Here is a 19145-nt window from a genome sequence, read left to right as displayed (position 1 = left end):
ACACACTTAACCCGGCTGTTGTTGATACCGCCACACAGTTTACACACTTAACCCGGCTGTTGTTGATACCGCGGCACAGTTTACACACTTAACCCGGCTGTTGTTGATACCGCGGCACAGTTTACACACTTAACCCGGCTGTTGTTAATACCGCGGCACAGTTTACACACTTAACCCGGCTGTTGTTGATACCGCCACACAGTTTACACACTTAACCCGGCTGTTGTTGATACCGCCACACAGTTTACACACTTAACCCGGCTGTTGTTGATACCGCGGCACAGTTCACACACTTAACCCGGCTGTTGTTGATACCGCGGCACAGTTTACACACTTAACCCGGCTGTTGTTGATACCGCAGCACAGTTTACACACTTAACCCGGCTGTTGTTGATACCGCCACACAGTTTACACACTTAACCCGGCTGTTGTTGATACCGCGGCACAGTTTACACACTTAACCCGGCTGTTGTTGATACCGCGGCACAGTTTACACACTTAACCCGGCTGTTGTTGATACCGCGGCACAGTTTACACACTTAACCCGGCTGTTGTTGATACCGCCACACAGTTTACACACTTAACCCGGCTGTTGTTGATACCGCCACACAGTTTACACACTTAACCCGGCTGTTGTTGATACCGCGGCACAGTTTACACACTTAACCCGGCTGTTGTTGATACCGCGGCACAGTTTACACACTTAACCCGGCTGTTGTTGATACCGCCGCACAGTTTACACACTTAACCCGGCTGTTGTTGATACCGCGGCACAGTTTACACACTTAACCCGGCTGTTGTTGATACCGCCACACAGTTCACACACTTAACCCGGCTGTTGTTGATACCGCCGCACAGTTTACACACTTAACCCGGCTGTTGTTGATACCGCCGCACAGTTTACACACTTAACCCGGCCACACAGTTTACACACTTAACCCGGCTGTTGTTGATACCGCGGCACAGTTTACACACTTAACCCGGCTGTTGTTGATACCGCCACACAGTTTACACACTTAACCCGGCTGTTGTTGATACCGCCACACAGTTTACACACTTAACCCGGCTGTTTCAATACTGTTTCATCAGCTTCACCTTATGATGAACCCCAGACTCTTCAAGGTCTCTGAAGAATTCAGCTGAAATGAAAATCTATTATTTGGCAGGTTAATTACATATGTGTTATGTCGTTTGTAAATTAACAGATCCGGAAACTGCGGTACATGATGTAGGTTTTAACTACTGTTTATTTCTGGAACAGGCACAGGAAACTTGAGCCGAGAAGACGAGCAAATATGGTTGACATGATTAATTTATCTTATTCAGTATTAGTATGTATGGTGGTGCACCAGTGCTACCAATCAACCCTCTCTTGACTTGTTATCCACTGTCTTAACACATTCAGCTGAAACCATACAGTCTACATGACACCACCAGCATTCTCCATGTTCCATATGGCATGTTTGATAAGGGGGTCTGTGTGCGACAGTAATCATTTTAGGAGATGCACAGTGCCGCCCTGGGTTGGAAAGCAGGAGATAAACAGTGCCCCCCTGGGTTGGAAAGCAGGAGATAAACAGTGTTCCCCTGGGTTGGAAAGCAGGAGATAAACAGTGCCCCCCTGGGTTGGAAAGCAGGAGATAAACAGTGCCCCCCTGGGTTGGAAAGCAGGAGATAAACAGTGTCCCCCTGGGTTGGAAAGCAGGAGATAAACAGTGTCCCCCTGGGTTGGAAAGCAGGAGATAAACAGTGTCCCCCTGGGTTGGAAAGCAGGAGATAAACAGTGCCCCCCTGGGTTGGAAAGCAGGAGATAAACAGTGTCCCCCTGGGTTGGAAAGCAGGAGATAAACAGTGTCCCCCTGGGTTGGAAAGCAGGAGATAAACAGTGCCCCCCTGGGTTGGAAAGCAGGAGATAAACAGTGCCCCCCTGGGTTGGAAAGCAGGAGATAAACAGTGCCCCCCTGGGTTGGAAAGCAGGAGATAAACAGTGCCCCCCTGGGTTGGAAAGCAGGAGATAAACAGTGTTCCCCTGGGTTGGAAAGCAGGAGATAAACAGTGCCCCCCTGGGTTGGAAAGCAGGAGATAAACAGTGTTCCCCTGGGTTGGAAAGCAGGAGATAAACAGTGCCCCCCTGGGTTGGAAAGCAGGAGATAAACAGTGTTCCCCTGGGTTGGAAAGCAGGAGATAAACAGTGCCGCCCTGGGTTGGAAAGCAGGAGATAAACAGTGCCCCCCTGGGTTGGAAAGCAGGAGATAAACAGTGCAGATAAACAGTGGGTTGGAAAGCAGTTTTTTTTTAAATATTCCATGTTAATGTCGGAAACCGCTGGGTTCCCCTTGGTGGGAGATGACGTCACAAAGGCTCAGTGCTGGATGGGGCTTTTGGGCACTAGGCCAGGGCAGTATGGGGAGGCTCATAGGCAGGACTTGGACTCCCCATGGTTGGTAGAGCTACAGAGCTCTACGTCTGCATCCCAAGTGGCACCCTACACCCTATATAGTGCACTACTTTTGACTAGGGAATAGGGTGCCATTTAAGATGCAACCTACATCTCCTACAGATGATGGGTGTCCAGAGGAGATAGGGCTAATGGGCCCTCTGATTGGTCGAATGTGTCGGGCTGTTGATGACACGGATAGCAGAGGAGTAGTAGCCTGATCGGGTTTTTCTTCTGATGGACTGATGCCAGGGGTTGCCCATCCACGTCTGTTGTTGTGCCAGCAGTCAAAGCAATGTGTGTGGAATTGGAACCAAGATTGACGTTCTGTTTCCAGGCTGAGATAGATCCGTCTGGTTTTTGCCCCCACTGGGATGACTGTGCTGTATAGTGCTTCATTGTTAGTGTAACAGAGGTTTGGTGAACCACACATGACGAATGACCTTGCCGGATACCTGAAGACTCGTATTAGCTCCCCAAGCCTATGGCATTAGCTCAGAGGGTTAGCAAGTTTGTGGCTCACAGACCAGGGTTTGAATGCATTTGTTTTCACAAACTCCCTATGGTAAAGTTATAGCTCAATTGTAAGTATGTTGCTGCGTCCAGTAGAAATTGCATCCAGGATGTCTATACAGTACCAACAACATGCCCTACTCCTCGCTAAAGCTCTCATGGTATCCGTTACGGCTGCAGCTCAGTAGTATAACTATACTGTCTGTTGGCTGGACTGGGAGTGTGTTCCAAATGGAACCCTATTCACTATCCCTCCGCAAGGCAATCAAACAAGCTAAGCGTCAGTATAGAGTCAAAGTAGAGTCGCAATTCAACGGCTCAGACATGAGAGGTATGTGGCAGGGTCTACAGTCAATCACGGACTACAAAAGAAAAACCAGCCCCGTCGCGGACCATGATGACTTGCTCTCAGACAAACTAAAAAACGTATTGGCTCGCTTTGAGGACAATACAGTGCCACTGGTAGGAAGGAAGGAAGCATCATGGCCGCCAGTCTTCTTGTTTTGTGTTCATGAGAATGGCAGGAGAAAGAGAAATAGTATAAGTTATAGTATGAGTTATAAAGACAAGATACATTAGATATTTATTAGTAAGGTTGTTACTTTAAAAGGAGGATATTCCCCATTTTGAGGACCAGTTTACACAGGTTGATACCGCGGCACAGTTTACACACTTAACCCGGCTGTTGTTGATACCGCCACACAGTTTACACACTTAACCCGGATGTTGTTGATACCGCCACACAGTTTACACACTTAACCCGGCTGTTGTTGATACCGCGGCACAGTTTACACACTTAACCCGGCTGTTGTTGATACCGCCACACAGTTTACACACTTAACCCGGCTGTTGTTGATACCGCGGCACAGTTTACACACTTAACCCGGCTGTTGTTGATACCGCGGCACAGTTTACACACTTAACCCGGCTGTTGTTGATACCGCGGCACAGTTTACACACTTAACCCGGCTGTTGTTGATACCGCGGCACAGTTTACACACTTAACCCGGTTGTTGTTGATACCGCGGCACAGTTTACACACTTAACCCGGCTGTTGTTGATACCGCGGCACAGTTTACACACTTAACCCGGCTGTTGTTGATACCGCCACACAGTTTACACACTTAACCCGGCTGTTGTTGATACCGCCACACAGTTTACACACTTAACCCGGCTGTTGTTGATACCGCCACACAGTTTACACACTTAACCCGGCTGTTGTTGATACCGCCACACAGTTTACACACTTAACCCGGCTGTTGTTGATACCGCAGCACAGTTTACACACTTAACCCGGTTGTTGTTGATACCGCGGCACAGTTTACACACTTAACCCGGCTGTTGTTGATACCGCGGCACAGTTTACACACTTAACCCGGCTGTTGTTGATACCGCCACACAGTTTACACACTTAACCCGGCTGTTGTTGATACCGCGGCACAGTTTACACACTTAACCCGGCTGTTGTTGATACCGCCACACAGTTTACACACTTAACCCGGCTGTTGTTGATACCGCCACACAGTTTACACACTTAACCCGGCTGTTGTTGATACCGCCACACAGTTTACACACTTAACCCGGCTGTTGTTGATACCGCGGCACAGTTTACACACTTAACCCGGCTGTTGTTGATACCGCGGCACAGTTTACACACTTAACCCGGCTGTTGTTGATACCGCCGCACAGTTTACACACTTAACCCGGCTGTTGTTGATACCGCGGCACAGTTTACACACTTAACCCGGCTGTTGTTGATACCGCGGCACAGTTTACACACTTAACCCGGCTGTTGTTGATACCGCCACACAGTTTACACACTTAACCCGGCCACACAGTTTACACACTTAACCCGGCTGTTGTTGATACCGCCGCACAGTTTACACACTTAACCCGGCCACACAGTTTACACACTTAACCCGGCTGTTGTTGATACCGCCGCACAGTTTACACACTTAACCCGGCTGTTGTTGATACCGCGGCACAGTTTACACACTTAACCCGGCTGTTGTTGATACCGCGGCACAGTTTACACACTTAACCCGGCTGTTGTTGATACCGCCACACAGTTTACACACTTAACCCGGCTGTTGTTGATACCGCGGCACAGTTTACACACTTAACCCGGCTGTTGTTGATACCGCGGCACAGTTTACACACTTAACCCGGCTGTTGTTGATACCGCGGCACAGTTTACACACTTAACCCGGCTGTTGTTGATACCGCGGCACAGTTTACACACTTAACCCGGCTGTTGTTGATACCGCCACACAGTTTACACACTTAACCCGGCTGTTGTTGATACCGCGACACAGTTTACACACTTAACCCGGCTGTTGTTGATACCGCGGCACAGTTTACACACTTAACCCGGCTGTTGTTGATACCGCCACACAGTTTACACACTTAACCCGGCTGTTGTTGATACCGCGGCACAGTTTACACACTTAACCCGGCTGTTGTTGATACCGCGGCACAGTTTACACACTTAACCCGGCTGTTGTTGATACCGCGGCACAGTTTACACACTTAACCCGGCTGTTGTTGATACCGCCACACAGTTTACACACTTAACCCGGCTGTTGTTGATACCGCCACACAGTTTACACACTTAACCCGGCTGTTGTTGATACCGCCACACAGTTTACACACTTAACCCGGTTGTTGTTGATACCGCAGCACAGTTTACACACTTAACCCGGATGTTGTTGATACCGCCACACAGTTTACACACTTAACCCGGCTGTTGTTGATACCGCGGCACAGTTTACACACTTAACCCGGCTGTTGTTGATACCGCCACACAGTTTACACACTTAACCCGGCTGTTGTTGATACCGCCACACAGTTTACACACTTAACCCGGCTGTTGTTGATACCGCGGCACAGTTTACACACTTAACCCGGCTGTTGTTGATACCGCCACACAGTTTACACACTTAACCCGGCTGTTGTTGATACCGCCACACAGTTTACACACTTAACCCGGCTGTTGTTGATACCGCGGCACAGTTTACACACTTAACCCGGCTGTTGTTGATACCGCGGCACAGTTTACACACTTAACCCGGCTGTTGTTGATACCGCCACACAGTTTACACACTTAACCCGGCTGTTGTTGATACCGCGGCACAGTTTACACACTTAACCCGGCTGTTGTTGATACCGCGGCACAGTTTACACACTTAACCCGGCTGTTGTTGATACCGCGGCACAGTTTACACACTTAACCCGGCTGTTGTTGATACCGCGGCACAGTTTACACACTTAACCCGGCTGTTGTTGATACCGCAGCACAGTTTACACACTTAACCCGGCTGTTGTTGATACCGCCACACAGTTTACACACTTAACCCGGCTGTTGTTGATACCGCCACACAGTTTACACACTTAACCCGGATGTTGTTGATACCGCCACACAGTTTACACACTTAACCCGGCTGTTGTTGATACCGCGGCACAGTTTACACACTTAACCCGGCTGTTGTTGATACCGCGGCACAGTTTACACACTTAACCCGGCTGTTGTTGATACCGCCACACAGTTTACACACTTAACCCGGCTGTTGTTGATACCGCCACACAGTTTACACACTTAACCCGGCTGTTGTTGATACCGCGGCACAGTTTACACACTTAACCCGGATGTTGTTGATACCGCGGCACAGTTTACACACTTAACCCGGCTGTTGTTGATACCGCCACACAGTTTACACACTTAACCCGGCTGTTGTTGATACCGCGGCACAGTTCACACACTTAACCCGGCTGTTGTTGATACCGCGGCACAGTTTACACACTTAACCCGGCTGTTGTTGATACCGCAGCACAGTTTACACACTTAACCCGGCTGTTGTTGATACCGCCACACAGTTTACACACTTAACCCGGCTGTTGTTGATACCGCCACACAGTTTACACACTTAACCCGGCTGTTGTTGATACCGCCACACAGTTTACACACTTAACCCGGCTGTTGTTGATACCGCCACACAGTTTACACACTTAACCCGGCTGTTGTTGATACCGCAGCACAGTTTACACACTTAACCCGGATGTTGTTGATACCGCCACACAGTTTACACACTTAACCCGGCTGTTGTTGATACCGCAGCACAGTTTACACACTTAACCCGGATGTTGTTGATACCGCGGCACAGTTTACACACTTAACCCGGCTGTTGTTGATACCGCCACACAGTTTACACACTTAACCCGGCTGTTGTTGATACCGCGGCACAGTTTACACACTTAACCCGGCTGTTGTTGATACCGCCACACAGTTTACACACTTAACCCGGCTGTTGTTGATACCGTCACACAGTTTACACACTTAACCCGGCTGTTGTTGATACCGCGGCACAGTTTACACACTTAACCCGGCTGTTGTTGATACCGCGGCGCAGTTTACACACTTAACCCGGCTGTTGTTGATACCGCCACACAGTTTACACACTTAACCCGGCTGTTGTTGATACCGCAGCACAGTTCACACACTTAACCCGGCTGTTGTTGATACCGCGGCACAGTTTACACACTTAACCCGGCTGTTGTTGATACCGCCACACAGTTTACACACTTAACCCGGCTGTTGTTGATACCGCGGCACAGTTTACACACTTAACCCGGCTGTTGTTGATACCGCGGCACAGTTTACACACTTAACCCGGCTGTTGTTGATACCGCGGCACAGTTTACACACTTAACCCGGCTGTTGTTGATACCGCCACACAGTTTACACACTTAACCCGGATGTTGTTGATACCGCCACACAGTTTACACACTTAACCCGGCTGTTGTTGATACCGCGGCACAGTTTACACACTTAACCCGGCTGTTGTTGATACCGCGGCACAGTTTACACACTTAACCCGGCTGTTGTTGATACCGCCACACAGTTTACACACTTAACCCGGCTGTTGTTGATACCGCGGCACAGTTTACACACTTAACCCGGCTGTTGTTGATACCGCGGCACAGTTTACACACTTAACCCGGCTGTTGTTGATACCGCCACACAGTTTACACACTTAACCCGGCTGTTGTTGATACCGCGGCACAGTTCACACACTTAACCCGGCTGTTGTTGATACCGCGGCACAGTTCACACACTTAACCCGGCTGTTGTTGATACCGCGGCACAGTTTACACACTTAACCCGGCCACACAGTTTACACACTTAACCCGGCTGTTGTTGATACCGCGGCACAGTTTACACACTTAACCCGGCTGTTGTTGATACCGCGGCACAGTTTACACACTTAACCCGGCTGTTGTTGATACCGCGGCACAGTTTACACACTTAACCCGGCTGTTGTTGATACCGCCACACAGTTTACACACTTAACCCGGCTGTTGTTGATACCGCCACACAGTTCACACACTTAACCCGGCCACACAGTTTACACACTTAACCCGGCTGTTGTTGATACCGCGGCACAGTTTACACACTTAACCCGGCTGTTATTGATACCGCCACACAGTTTACACACTTAACCCGGCTGTTGTTGATACCGCGGCACAGTTTTTCTGGTCAAAGTGGTGTTTTTGTGCCTAAGTTGCACAAGATTGTGGTCAGGGGGAAGTGCCTTATGAATCTGTCTTCAGTGCTCATTATTATGTTGAAATAGATGCAGTAGAAAAACGTGAAGGCTTTTGTGAAGCTCTGGAAAGTAAAGATGTTGTCTGGAACAGATGGCGCGGCGGCACATTGTAAACAACTGAGCTTCTGTCCATTGTATGGCTCCCGTGCCTGCCTCTTACTTCAAAATGGTAAATGTGCTTCACGATTTCATGTTCTGTTCTGTTGTGGCCTTGACTATTCACTTGGCTCGCTCTAGAGCTCCATTATTAAATAGCTAGTACCTCGGTTCTGTAACAACGAATGCTTGTTAACTTTGCAAAGTAAATTCATGGGTTTTCATTTATAGTTTCTCTCAGTTGCCTGCTGCCTTTTTAGAACTTGTCCTCCTGGTGAAAAAAATACAGAAAGTTTATGAATAAAATAAAGTCACGTTCTGGAAAAGACATGCATAATACATGTGAAAGGCTGCATGCAACCAGTGACTGCCAGGATGAATGCACAGATACACTTCATGAGTGCAGAATGACGTTCTGAGACTGCATGAGTCATAGGCTGCTTTCCAAATGGGACCCTATTGTCTAGATAGTGCTCTACCAGAAACGCATACAATTCAAAACAAGGGAGGGTGTGAAACCACTTCCTCTGAGCTCTAGGAGAGATGGAAGGAGAGCGATGGAGGGAGGAGAGGAGCAAATTGTACACCTCTCTGGACCCAGCTCCATTTGCACATACAAACACAAATGCATACGCCCGCGCACACAGTCTACACATCTAGGTCAAACAGACTGAAGTTTGTCTGCCAAGGAAATCAGTTTCTGAGTACAACAGGTCTGGCTGTTTTGAGCTCAAGTCAAAACCACGTGATGCAGTGGACATTCTGAAGTAAATTGTTTTGTGTAGCTGTCACACCCTGGCCTTAGTTATCTTTGTTTTCATTATTATTTTAGTTAGGTCAGGGTGTGACATGGTGAAGTATGTGTTTTTTGTATTGTCTAGGGTGTTGTTTGGTTTAGGGGGTTTAGTAGAATAGATGGTTTAATGTTCAGTGTAGGTGTCTAGGAAAGTCTATGGTTGCCTGAATTGGGTCTCAATTAGAGACAGCTGGTTATTGTTGTCTCTGATTGGGAGCCATATTTAAGGCAGCCATAGGCTTTAGCTGTTTGTGGGTCATTTTCTATGTCTAGTCTATGTTGAACGTAAGTAGTTTGTGTGTGCACTTGCGTTTGTAGCTTCACGGTCGTTAGTTGTTTTTGTTAGTTTGTATAAGTGTTTCGTGTTACGTCTTCGTATAATAAAAAAGAAGATGTATTCATATCATGCTGCGCCTTGGTCCAATCTCTCATATCAAGACGATCGTGACAGAATGACCCAACAAACCCGGATCAAGCAGCGTGACAAGCGGCAACAGGATCAAGGCATCAAGGATTCATGGACATGGGAGGAGATATTAGATGGAAAGGGACCTTGGGCACAACCGGGAGAATATCGCCTCCCTCGTGAAGAGCTGGAGGCAGCGAAAGCCGAGAGGAGGCGATATGAGGAGGCAGCACAGAGGCAAGGCTGGAAGCCCGCGAGTACTACCCAAAAAAATTCTTGGGGGGGGGCTAAGAGGTAGTGGGCCGAGGGCAGGTAGGAGACCTGCGCCCACTTCCCAGGCTAACCGTGGAGAGCGGGAGTACGGGCGGACACCGTGTTACGCAATAGAGCGCACGGTGTCTCCTGTACGTGTTCATAGCCCGGTGCGGGTTATTCCACCTCCCCGCACTGGTAGGGCTAGATTGGGCATTGAGCCAGGTGCCATGATGCCGGCTCAACGCGTCTGGTCTCCAGTGCGTCTCCTCGGGCCGGCATACATGGCACCAGCCTTACGCATGGTGTCCCCGGTTCGCCTACATAGCCCGGTGCGGGTTATTCCACCTCCCCGCACTGGTCGGGCGACGGGGAGCATTCAACCAGGTAAGGTTGGACAGGCTCGGTGTTCAAGGGAACCAGTACGCCTACACGGTCCGGTATTTCCGGCGCCACCTCCCCGCCCCAGTCCAGTTCCACCAGTGCCTACACCACGCACCAGGCTTCCAGTGTGTCTCCAGAGCCCTGTTCCTCCTCCACGCACTCGTCCTATGGTGCGTGTCTCCAGCCCGGTACCACCAGTTCCGGCACCACGCACTAGGCCTAATGTGCGTCCCCAGGGTCCAGTATGCCCTGTTCCTTCTCCCCGCACTAGCCTGAAGGTGCGTGTCCTTAGCCCGGTGCCTCCAGTTCCGGCACCACGCACCAGGCCTACAGTGCGCCTATTCCGGCCAGAGCCATCCGTCTGCCCAGTGCCATCTGAGCCATCCGTCTCCCCAGCGCCATCTGAGCCATCCGTTTCCCCAGCGCCATCTGAGCCATCCGTCTCCCCAGCGCCATCTGAGCCATCCGTCTCCCCAGCGCCATCTGAGCCATCCGTCTCCCCAGCGCCATCTGAGCCATCCGTCTGCCCAGTGCCGTCTGAGCCATCCGTCTGTCCCGAGCCATTAGAGCCGCCCGTCTGTCCCGAGCCGTCAGAGCCGTTAGTCAGTCAGGAGCCGCTAGAGCCATTCGTCAGTCAGGATCTGCCAGAGCCGCCAACCAGACAGGATCTGCCAGAGCCGCCAACCAGACAGGATCTGCCAGAGCCGCCAACCAGACAGGATCTGCCAGAGCCGCCAACCAGACAGGATCTGCCAGAGCCGCCAACCAGACAGGATCTGCCAGAGCCGCCAACCAGACAGGATCTGCCAGAGCCGTCAGCCAGCCATGAGCAGCCAGATCCGTCAGCCAACCATGAGCAGCCAGATCCGTCAGCCAGCCATGAGCAGCCAGATCCGTCAGCCAGCCATGAGCAGCCAGATCCGTCAGCCAGCCATGAGCAGCCAGATCCGTCAGCCAGCCATGAGCAGCCAGATCCGTCAGCCAGCCATGAGCCGTCCAGCCAGGATCCGCCAGAGCCGTCCAGCCAAGATCCGCCAGAGCAGTCATCCAGCCAGGATCCGTCCCTCAGTCCGGAGCTGCCGTCCCTCAGTCCGGAGCTGCCGTCCCTCAGTCCGGAGCTGCCCCTTATCCTGGAGCTGCCCCTTATCCTGGAGCTGCCCCTTAGTCCGGTGCTGCCCCTTAGTCCGGTGCTGCCCCTTAGTCCGGTGCTGCCCCTTAATCCAGTGGGGTTAATGTGGAGGGTGGCCATTTGGAGGAGGCTACGTAAGCGGGTAGTGACTATGGTGGGGTGGGAACCACGACCAGTGCCAGAGCCGCCACCGTGGACAGACGCCCACCCAGACCCTCCCCTAGACTTGATGCTGGTGCGCCCGGAGTTCGCACCTTAAGGGGGGGGTTATGTCACACCCTGGCCTTAGTTATCTTTGTTTTCATTATTATTTTAGTTAGGTCAGGGTGTGACATGGTGAAGTATGTGTTTTTTGTATTGTCTAGGGTGTTGTTTGGTTTAGGGGGTTTAGTAGAATAGATGGTTTAATGTTCAGTGTAGGTGTCTAGGAAAGTCTATGGTTGCCTGAATTGGGTCTCAATTAGAGACAGCTGGTTATTGTTGTCTCTGATTGGGAGCCATATTTAAGGCAGCCATAGGCTTTAGCTGTTTGTGGGTCATTTTCTATGTCTAGTCTATGTTGAACGTAAGTAGTTTGTGTGTGCACTTGCGTTTGTAGCTTCACGGTCGTTAGTTGTTTTTGTTAGTTTGTATAAGTGTTTCGTGTTACGTCTTCGTATAATAAAAAAGAAGATGTATTCATATCATGCTGCGCCTTGGTCCAATCTCTCATATCAAGACGATCGTGACAGTAGCGACCATGCTGTTGACATTCATACATACAGTGGCTACTTTTAAAGGGCAAAGCTGAAAGCCTTCCACTGAAGAATACACTAATTCATTGAATGTTTCACTGTAGTCATAAAACCATGGATAGGGATGCATGTAAACCAGAAAGGTCACAATCTCTGCCACTGAGGCTGTACAACATAGTCCCAATGAAATCAATCCCCCTGTCGTCTCCCACTTCCTCTGGCTTGTCCATAAAGACAGGGCTTTGGTCAGTAAACTAGACCCAGGGTGTCACGTGTGCTCCCTCTCCAGCCTCTAGGTCACCAGGCTGCTCGTTATGGCGCACACCTGTCACCATCGTTACGCGCACCTGCGCGTCATCAGACTCACCTGGACTGCATCACTCCCTGATTACCTTCCCTATAGATGTCACTCCCTTTGGTTCCTTCCCCAGGCATCATTGTTTCTGTTTCAGTTTGATGTCTGTGTTCTGTTAGTGTTTCTTGTTTTGTATTATGGTCCGTTTATTTCATTAAAACACTCACTCCCTGAACTTGCTTTCCAACTCTCAGCTCATATCGTTATATAGGGGTTAATGAATAGGACCAATGAGGGCTATTTAGTCATCCCTGTCTCTGCTTGACTTTGCCGTGGGGGCACTGTGCAGACCCTGAGATATGTTTTGTGAGTGACAGAGAGATTTCAGCTAGTGAAGACTGAAACAGAGGTATAGGCAGTAGACAGAGAGATTTCATCTAGTGAAGACTGAAACAGAGGTATAGGCAGTAGACAGAGAGATTTCAGCTAGTGAAGACTGAAACAGAGGTATAGGCAGTAGACAGGGAGATTTCATCTAGTGAAGACTGAAACAGAGGTATAGGCAGTAGACAGAGAGATTTCATCTAGTGAAGACTGAAACAGAGGTATAGGCAGTAGACAGAGAGATTTCAGCTAGTGAAGACTGAAACAGAGGTATAGGCAGTAGACAGAGAGATTTCATCTAGTGAAGACTGAAACAGAGGTATAGGCAGTAGACAGAGAGATTTCAGCTAGTGAAGACTGAAACAGAGGTATCGGCAGTAGACAGAGAGATTTCATCTAGTGAAGACTGAAACAGAGGTATCGGCAGTAGACAGAGAGATTTCATCTAGTGAAGACTGAAACAGAGGTATAGGCAGTAGACAGAGAGATTTCATCTAGTGAAGACTGAAACAGAGGTATAGGCAGTAGACAGAGAGATTTCATCTAGTGAAGACTGAAACAGAGGTATAGGCAGTAGACAGAGAGATTTCATCTAGTGAAGACTGAAACAGAGGTATAGGCAGTAGACAGAGAGATTTCATCTAGTGAAGACTGAAACAGAGGTATAGGCAGTAGACAGAGAGATTTCATCTAGTGAAGACTGAAACAGAGGTATAGGCTGTAGACAGAGAGATTTCAGCTAGTGAAGACTGAAACAGAGGTATAGGCAGTAGACAGAGAGATTTCAGCTAGTGAAGACTGAAACAGAGGTATAGGCAGTAGACAGAGAGATTTCATCTAGTGAAGACTGAAACAGAGGTATAGGCAGTAGACAGAGAGATTTCATCTAGTGAAGACTGAAACAGAGGTATAGGCAGTAGACAGAGAGATTTCAGCTAGTGAAGACTGAAACAGAGGTATAGGCAGTAGACAGAGAGATTTCATCTAGTGAAGACTGAAACAGAGGTATAGGCAGTAGACAGAGAGATTTCAGCTAGTGAAGACTGAAACAGAGGTATAGGCAGTAGACAGAGAGATTTCATCTAGTGAAGACTGAAACAGAGGTATAGGCAGTAGACAGAGAGATTTCATCTAGTGAATACTGAAACAGAGGTATCGGCAGTAGACAGAGAGATTTCAGCTAGTGAAGACTGAAACAGAGGTATAGGCAGTAGACAGAGAGATTTCAGCTAGTGAAGACTGAAACAGAGGTATAGGCAGTAGACATAGAGATTTCATCTAGTGAAGACTGAAACAGAGGTATAGGCAGTAGACAGAGAGATTTCAGCTAGTGAAGACTGAAACAGAGGTATAGGCAGTAGACAGAGAGATTTCAGCTAGTGAAGACTGAAACAGAGGTATAGGCAGTAGACAGAGAGATTTCATCTAGTGAAGACTGAAACAGAGGTATAGGCAGTAGACAGAGAGATTTCAGCTAGTGAAGACTGAAACAGAGGTATAGGCAGTAGACAGAGAGATTTCATCTAGTGAAGACTGAAACAGAGGTATAGGCAGTAGACAGAGAGATTTCATCTAGTGAAGACTGAAACAGAGGTATAGGCAGTAGACAGAGAGATTTCAGCTAGTGAAGACTGAAACAGAGGTATAGGCAGTAGACAGAGAGATTTCATCTAGTGAAGACTGAAACAGAGGTATAGGCAGTAGACAGAGAGATTTCAGCTAGTGAAGACTGAAACAGAGGTATAGGCAGTAGACAGAGAGATTTCAGCTAGTGAAGACTGAAACAGAGGTATAGGCAGTAGACAGAGAGATTTCATCTAGTGAAGACTGAAACAGAGGTATAGGCAGTAGACAGAGAGATTTCAGCTAGTGAAGACTGAAACAGAGGTATAGGCAGTAGACAGAGAGATTTCAGCTAGTGAAGACTGAAACAGAGGTATAGGCAGTAGACAGAGAGATTTCATCTAGTGAAGACTGAAACAGAGGTATAGGCAGTAGACAGAGAGATTTCATCTAGTGAAGACTGAAACAGAGGTATAGGCAGTAGACAGAGAGATTTCAGCTAGTGAAGACTGAAACAGAGGTATAGGCAGTAGACAGAGAGATTTCAGCTAGTGAAGACTGAAACAGAGGTATAGGCAGTAGACAGAGAGATTTCATCTAGTGAAGACTGAAACAGAGGTATAGGCAGTAGACAGAGAGATTTCATCTAGTGAAGACTGAAACAGAGGTATAGGCAGTAGACAGAGAGATTTCAGCTAGTGAAGACTGAAACAGAGGTATAGGCAGTAGACAGAGAGATTTCAGCTAGTGAAGACTGAAACAGAGGTATAGGCAGTAGACAGAGAGATTTCATCTAGTGAAGACTGAAACAGAGGTATAGGCAGTAGACAGAGAGACTGATGAAAGAACCTTCACTGTGTCTCACCAACAGCTGATGTTTAATTAAAAGGTGACTCATTCCTAGGAATATATATCCTTCTGTGTCTCTGTCTCTGTCACTGTGTGTCTCTCTCTCTCTGCATCGATATTTTGGTTAAAATCACACAATTGCTTTATTATTTAGGGTGTTTTATGGACTAATATAAGGTTGACATTCACCACATGTAAAAAATAATGTTTTTTTGTTGTCTGTTGTATTAGAAAATAATATACTTCAAGGATTTCCTCTTGTAGTTATTGCCTTCAGCTACATTCAAGTGAAATATTTGTTATTGACTAAGCTATGTGCTGAATTCCCCTGTGCCACTCTGCTCATCTAAAGCAATGTGTACAGACTAGTTTTCGAGAGACAATCTGAACTGACCTGAAGAGGTAGTCTGAGTCCATTACACAGAGGATGTGGGCTTGTGCTGTGTAGAACGACAATTCTATACCGCTTTCTACTCAGTCATTGGGGCTGGATTGTAAATCTGTAATGTGGAGGACAAGGGCTGCATTTCCATACTAATTGGTGTCTTATGACCCAAAGATCTGATGTGATTGGTCAAAAGACCAAATAGTGGAGAGGAAAAAAATCTGAATTGTGCTGCCTGTTTAAACGCAGACAATGAGATCCATCAATCAAGTATTTGTTTTTGTATATGGCTTTTTAGAAATATATTTGTCACAATTTGTGACTCACGTGCTGAACAAAAACCCAGCCTTTATCTGTTTGAGCTCTTCCCAACTCCATACAGTCATGCAAACCAACCATGGCATGACGCGGTGGAAAGGAGTGGCATGATGGCAGAAACAGACTGGTACCCACTACCAGGCTACCAAATGGACTGGACAGATCTTTTCCCATCCACTCAAAAGGATGACACCTCATTCACTCCAACACACTGTATAACAGTGACTGAACGTTTTTTAAGACTTGAATACTGTAAGCCCTTCTGCATCAATGAACCTTCACCGATGGGTTTGAGGGAATGAGTGGGCCAGTCAGCGGGTTTAACTGCATTAAGACTGCCAGGCCACGTCCCAGTGAGCCACTGGCTGGGTTTATTGCTAGTACTAATAGATTGCTCTCTCTCTCTCTGGAGTGTATTGTATTTGATGAAGGTGATGTTAATTACCGTTGCTATGGTTCTCCCTACCCCCCTACCTTTCTATCTCTCTCTCTCTCTCTCTCTCTCTCTCTTTCTTTCTCTATTTCCTTCTTTCTTTCTTTTTTTCTCTCTCTCTCTCTCTTTCTTTCTCTCTTTCTCTCTCTTTCTTTCTCTCTCTGTGTGATGAGTGAATAAATTAATTAGTAAATAGAAGGTTATCCAGATTGTATGTATTGTGCTTTATGAGCTGCAATGACACAAGAGAATTTGACATTCAAAAGTCTCTCTAATTCCCTCTCTCTCTAATCTCCCCCTCTCTCTCTCCTTATCTCATCTCCTCTTCTCCAGTTTGTGGCCTTTGCCTCCTTGTTCTTCATCCTGGTCTCGATCACCACCTTCTGCCTGGAGACCCATGAGGCATTCAACACCATCACCATCATCAACAAGTCTGAAGCAGTGCTCAACGGCAGCCTGCCGGACCTGGGTCCTGATTACATTATCGAGACGGACCCGGCTCTCACCTACGTGGAGGGTGTCTGCGTTCTTTGGTTCACCCTGGAGTTCATGGTGCGTGTCATCTTCAGCCCAGACAAGCTGGAGTTTGTCAAGAGCCTGCTCAACATAATCGACTTTGTGGCTATCCTGCCGTTCTACCTGGAGGTAGGCTTGAGCGGACTGTCGTCTAAAGCAGCTAAGGACGTCTTGGGCTTCCTCAGAGTGGTAAGGTTTGTCAGGATCCTGCGTATCTTCAAGCTGACGCGACACTTCGTGGGGCTGCGGGTGCTGGGTCACACATTGAAGGCTAGCACCAACGAGTTCCTCCTCCTCATCATCTTCCTCGCCCTAGGTGTGCTTATCTTCGCCACCGCAATCTACTATGCCGAGCGCATCGGCGCCAACCCCAACGACCCCACGGCCGGCGAACACACCATGTTCAAGAACATCCCCATCGGCTTCTGGTGGGCCGTGGTCACCATGACCACGCTGGGTTACGGTGACATGTACCCGCAGACGTGGTCGGGCATGCTGGTGGGCGCGCTGTGTGCCCTGGCGGGTGTGCTGACGATAGCCATGCCTGTGCCCGTCATCGTCAATAACTTTGGAATGTACTACTCGCTGGCCATGGCCAAGCAGAAGCTTCCCAAGAAGAGGAAGAGGCACATCCCCCAGGTCGTACTGGGGGGATCCCCAACCTGCCTCAAAGTAGACCTCAACACCACCTGCAACAGCCCCCAGGGGGACCTCTGCAACATGCAGGGGAGCAGGGTGCTGGAGCGCAACCAATCAGGTGAGACCGCCAGCATACCACCATTGTATCTTAAGGTGGAATTTGTCAGTGGGCTAGGGGTTATTCATGTATAGACAGAAGGGGAGGGCAAGGGGAGAATCTATAAGGGATCTCATTCAGGTGGAAAACAGTGGCCTTTTAACAGACCCCCCGGGGCAACACAAGGTTTTCCTCTTGAGAGACTAGACCCGCTGATGTCCTTAGAATGTTTAGCACTTCTGTTGCCACGGACATAAGAGAATGATGCGAAAGGAATTGATGGGTCAGAGATGATTGCTGTGAAATATTTCTTCACTAATAAGATTTTGGACGAAAACAAAAAGCCTTTGACTCTTGAGGTTTTAAAGTAGGGATTGTTCATTTGTGACTTGACTGTAGGTGGCCGTTTTCCCCCTGCAGGCGTTCATCTGTAAATCACTCTGACACATCTGATATTGATGGAAATGAGTGTTGACCCTTGTCTCCTTAGTTTCTTTTAACTATAATCCAGAAATTCCTCAGGGTATTCATGCTCTGGTTTCTTTGCAATATGTTGCTTTATTAGATGTGAAATATTAACATTTAACAAGTTCAGAACTAGCCGTGCTTTAATAAATGTATTCCAACACAGATTAAATCTGTTGAGAAGCCAGCATGATTTTCTTTTTGGGGGGCGGGGGTTATTTGAAATGCAGGCAATAGCATTGGCTATTTATTCTTAACATGCTATGTGCAATCAAATGATATGCTGAATTCAAAGTGGAATTTCTCAATAGATTAATTCTAATTAAGCTTTTTGATTATAAGATGTGATAAATGCTAAATTTCAGCCTGTTTTGTTTTGACATTGGCAAGCTCTTTTATAGGCAGACACTAGGTGCGCTGACACCATCGATTGAGGTCCTGTCTATTTCACCTTTGACCCTTGTCCCCCAGCGCGCCTGGTCCTCGTGGCATTTGGCAAGCGCTCTTGATGTGGGAGTTTGTTTGATGTGTCCTGATTCGATCCCTTAACCTGCCTTTCCTCGCCCCCTCTTCCGCCCTACCACCCTTAACCCCTCCTCCTCCTCTCTCCCTGCGGTCACCAGTGCTGTCAGGGGACGGCAGTGGAGGCAGTGATCTCACCATGTCCCCCAGCACAGAGGAGAGGGTCCCCATGCGCAGGTCCAGCACCCCAGAGCAGGAGCGGAGGAGTGGGGGGACGTGCTTCCTGCTGGCTGCCAGTGACTACACCTGCCCTGCCGACGGTGGGGTCAGGAAGACAGGTACTGCGTCACCCCTCTGGATCAGGATCTTTATGCATGTGCATCAGCACC

At 48.3% G+C, this 19145-nt stretch overlaps 1 protein-coding gene across 1 annotated transcript in view; it reads left to right on the top strand.

The window, feature by feature from the left end:
• Positions 1-19145, top strand: part of LOC120031838 (potassium voltage-gated channel subfamily C member 2-like) — a 43034-nt gene that overhangs the window by 17901 nt on the left and 5988 nt on the right. The window contains exons 2-3 of the mRNA XM_038977658.1: positions 16911-17850; positions 18918-19094. Of these exons, the coding sequence (XP_038833586.1) occupies positions 16911-17850; positions 18918-19094 (1117 nt within the window). The remainder of the gene's footprint in view (positions 1-16910; positions 17851-18917; positions 19095-19145) is intronic.

This window comes from Salvelinus namaycush, chromosome 38 (genome assembly GCF_016432855.1).
Source record: "Salvelinus namaycush isolate Seneca chromosome 38, SaNama_1.0, whole genome shotgun sequence".
Classification (NCBI taxonomy): Eukaryota; Metazoa; Chordata; class Actinopteri; order Salmoniformes; family Salmonidae; genus Salvelinus; species Salvelinus namaycush.
Note: the sequence above shows the minus strand (reverse complement) of the source record. Positions and strands in the feature narration are given on the sequence as shown.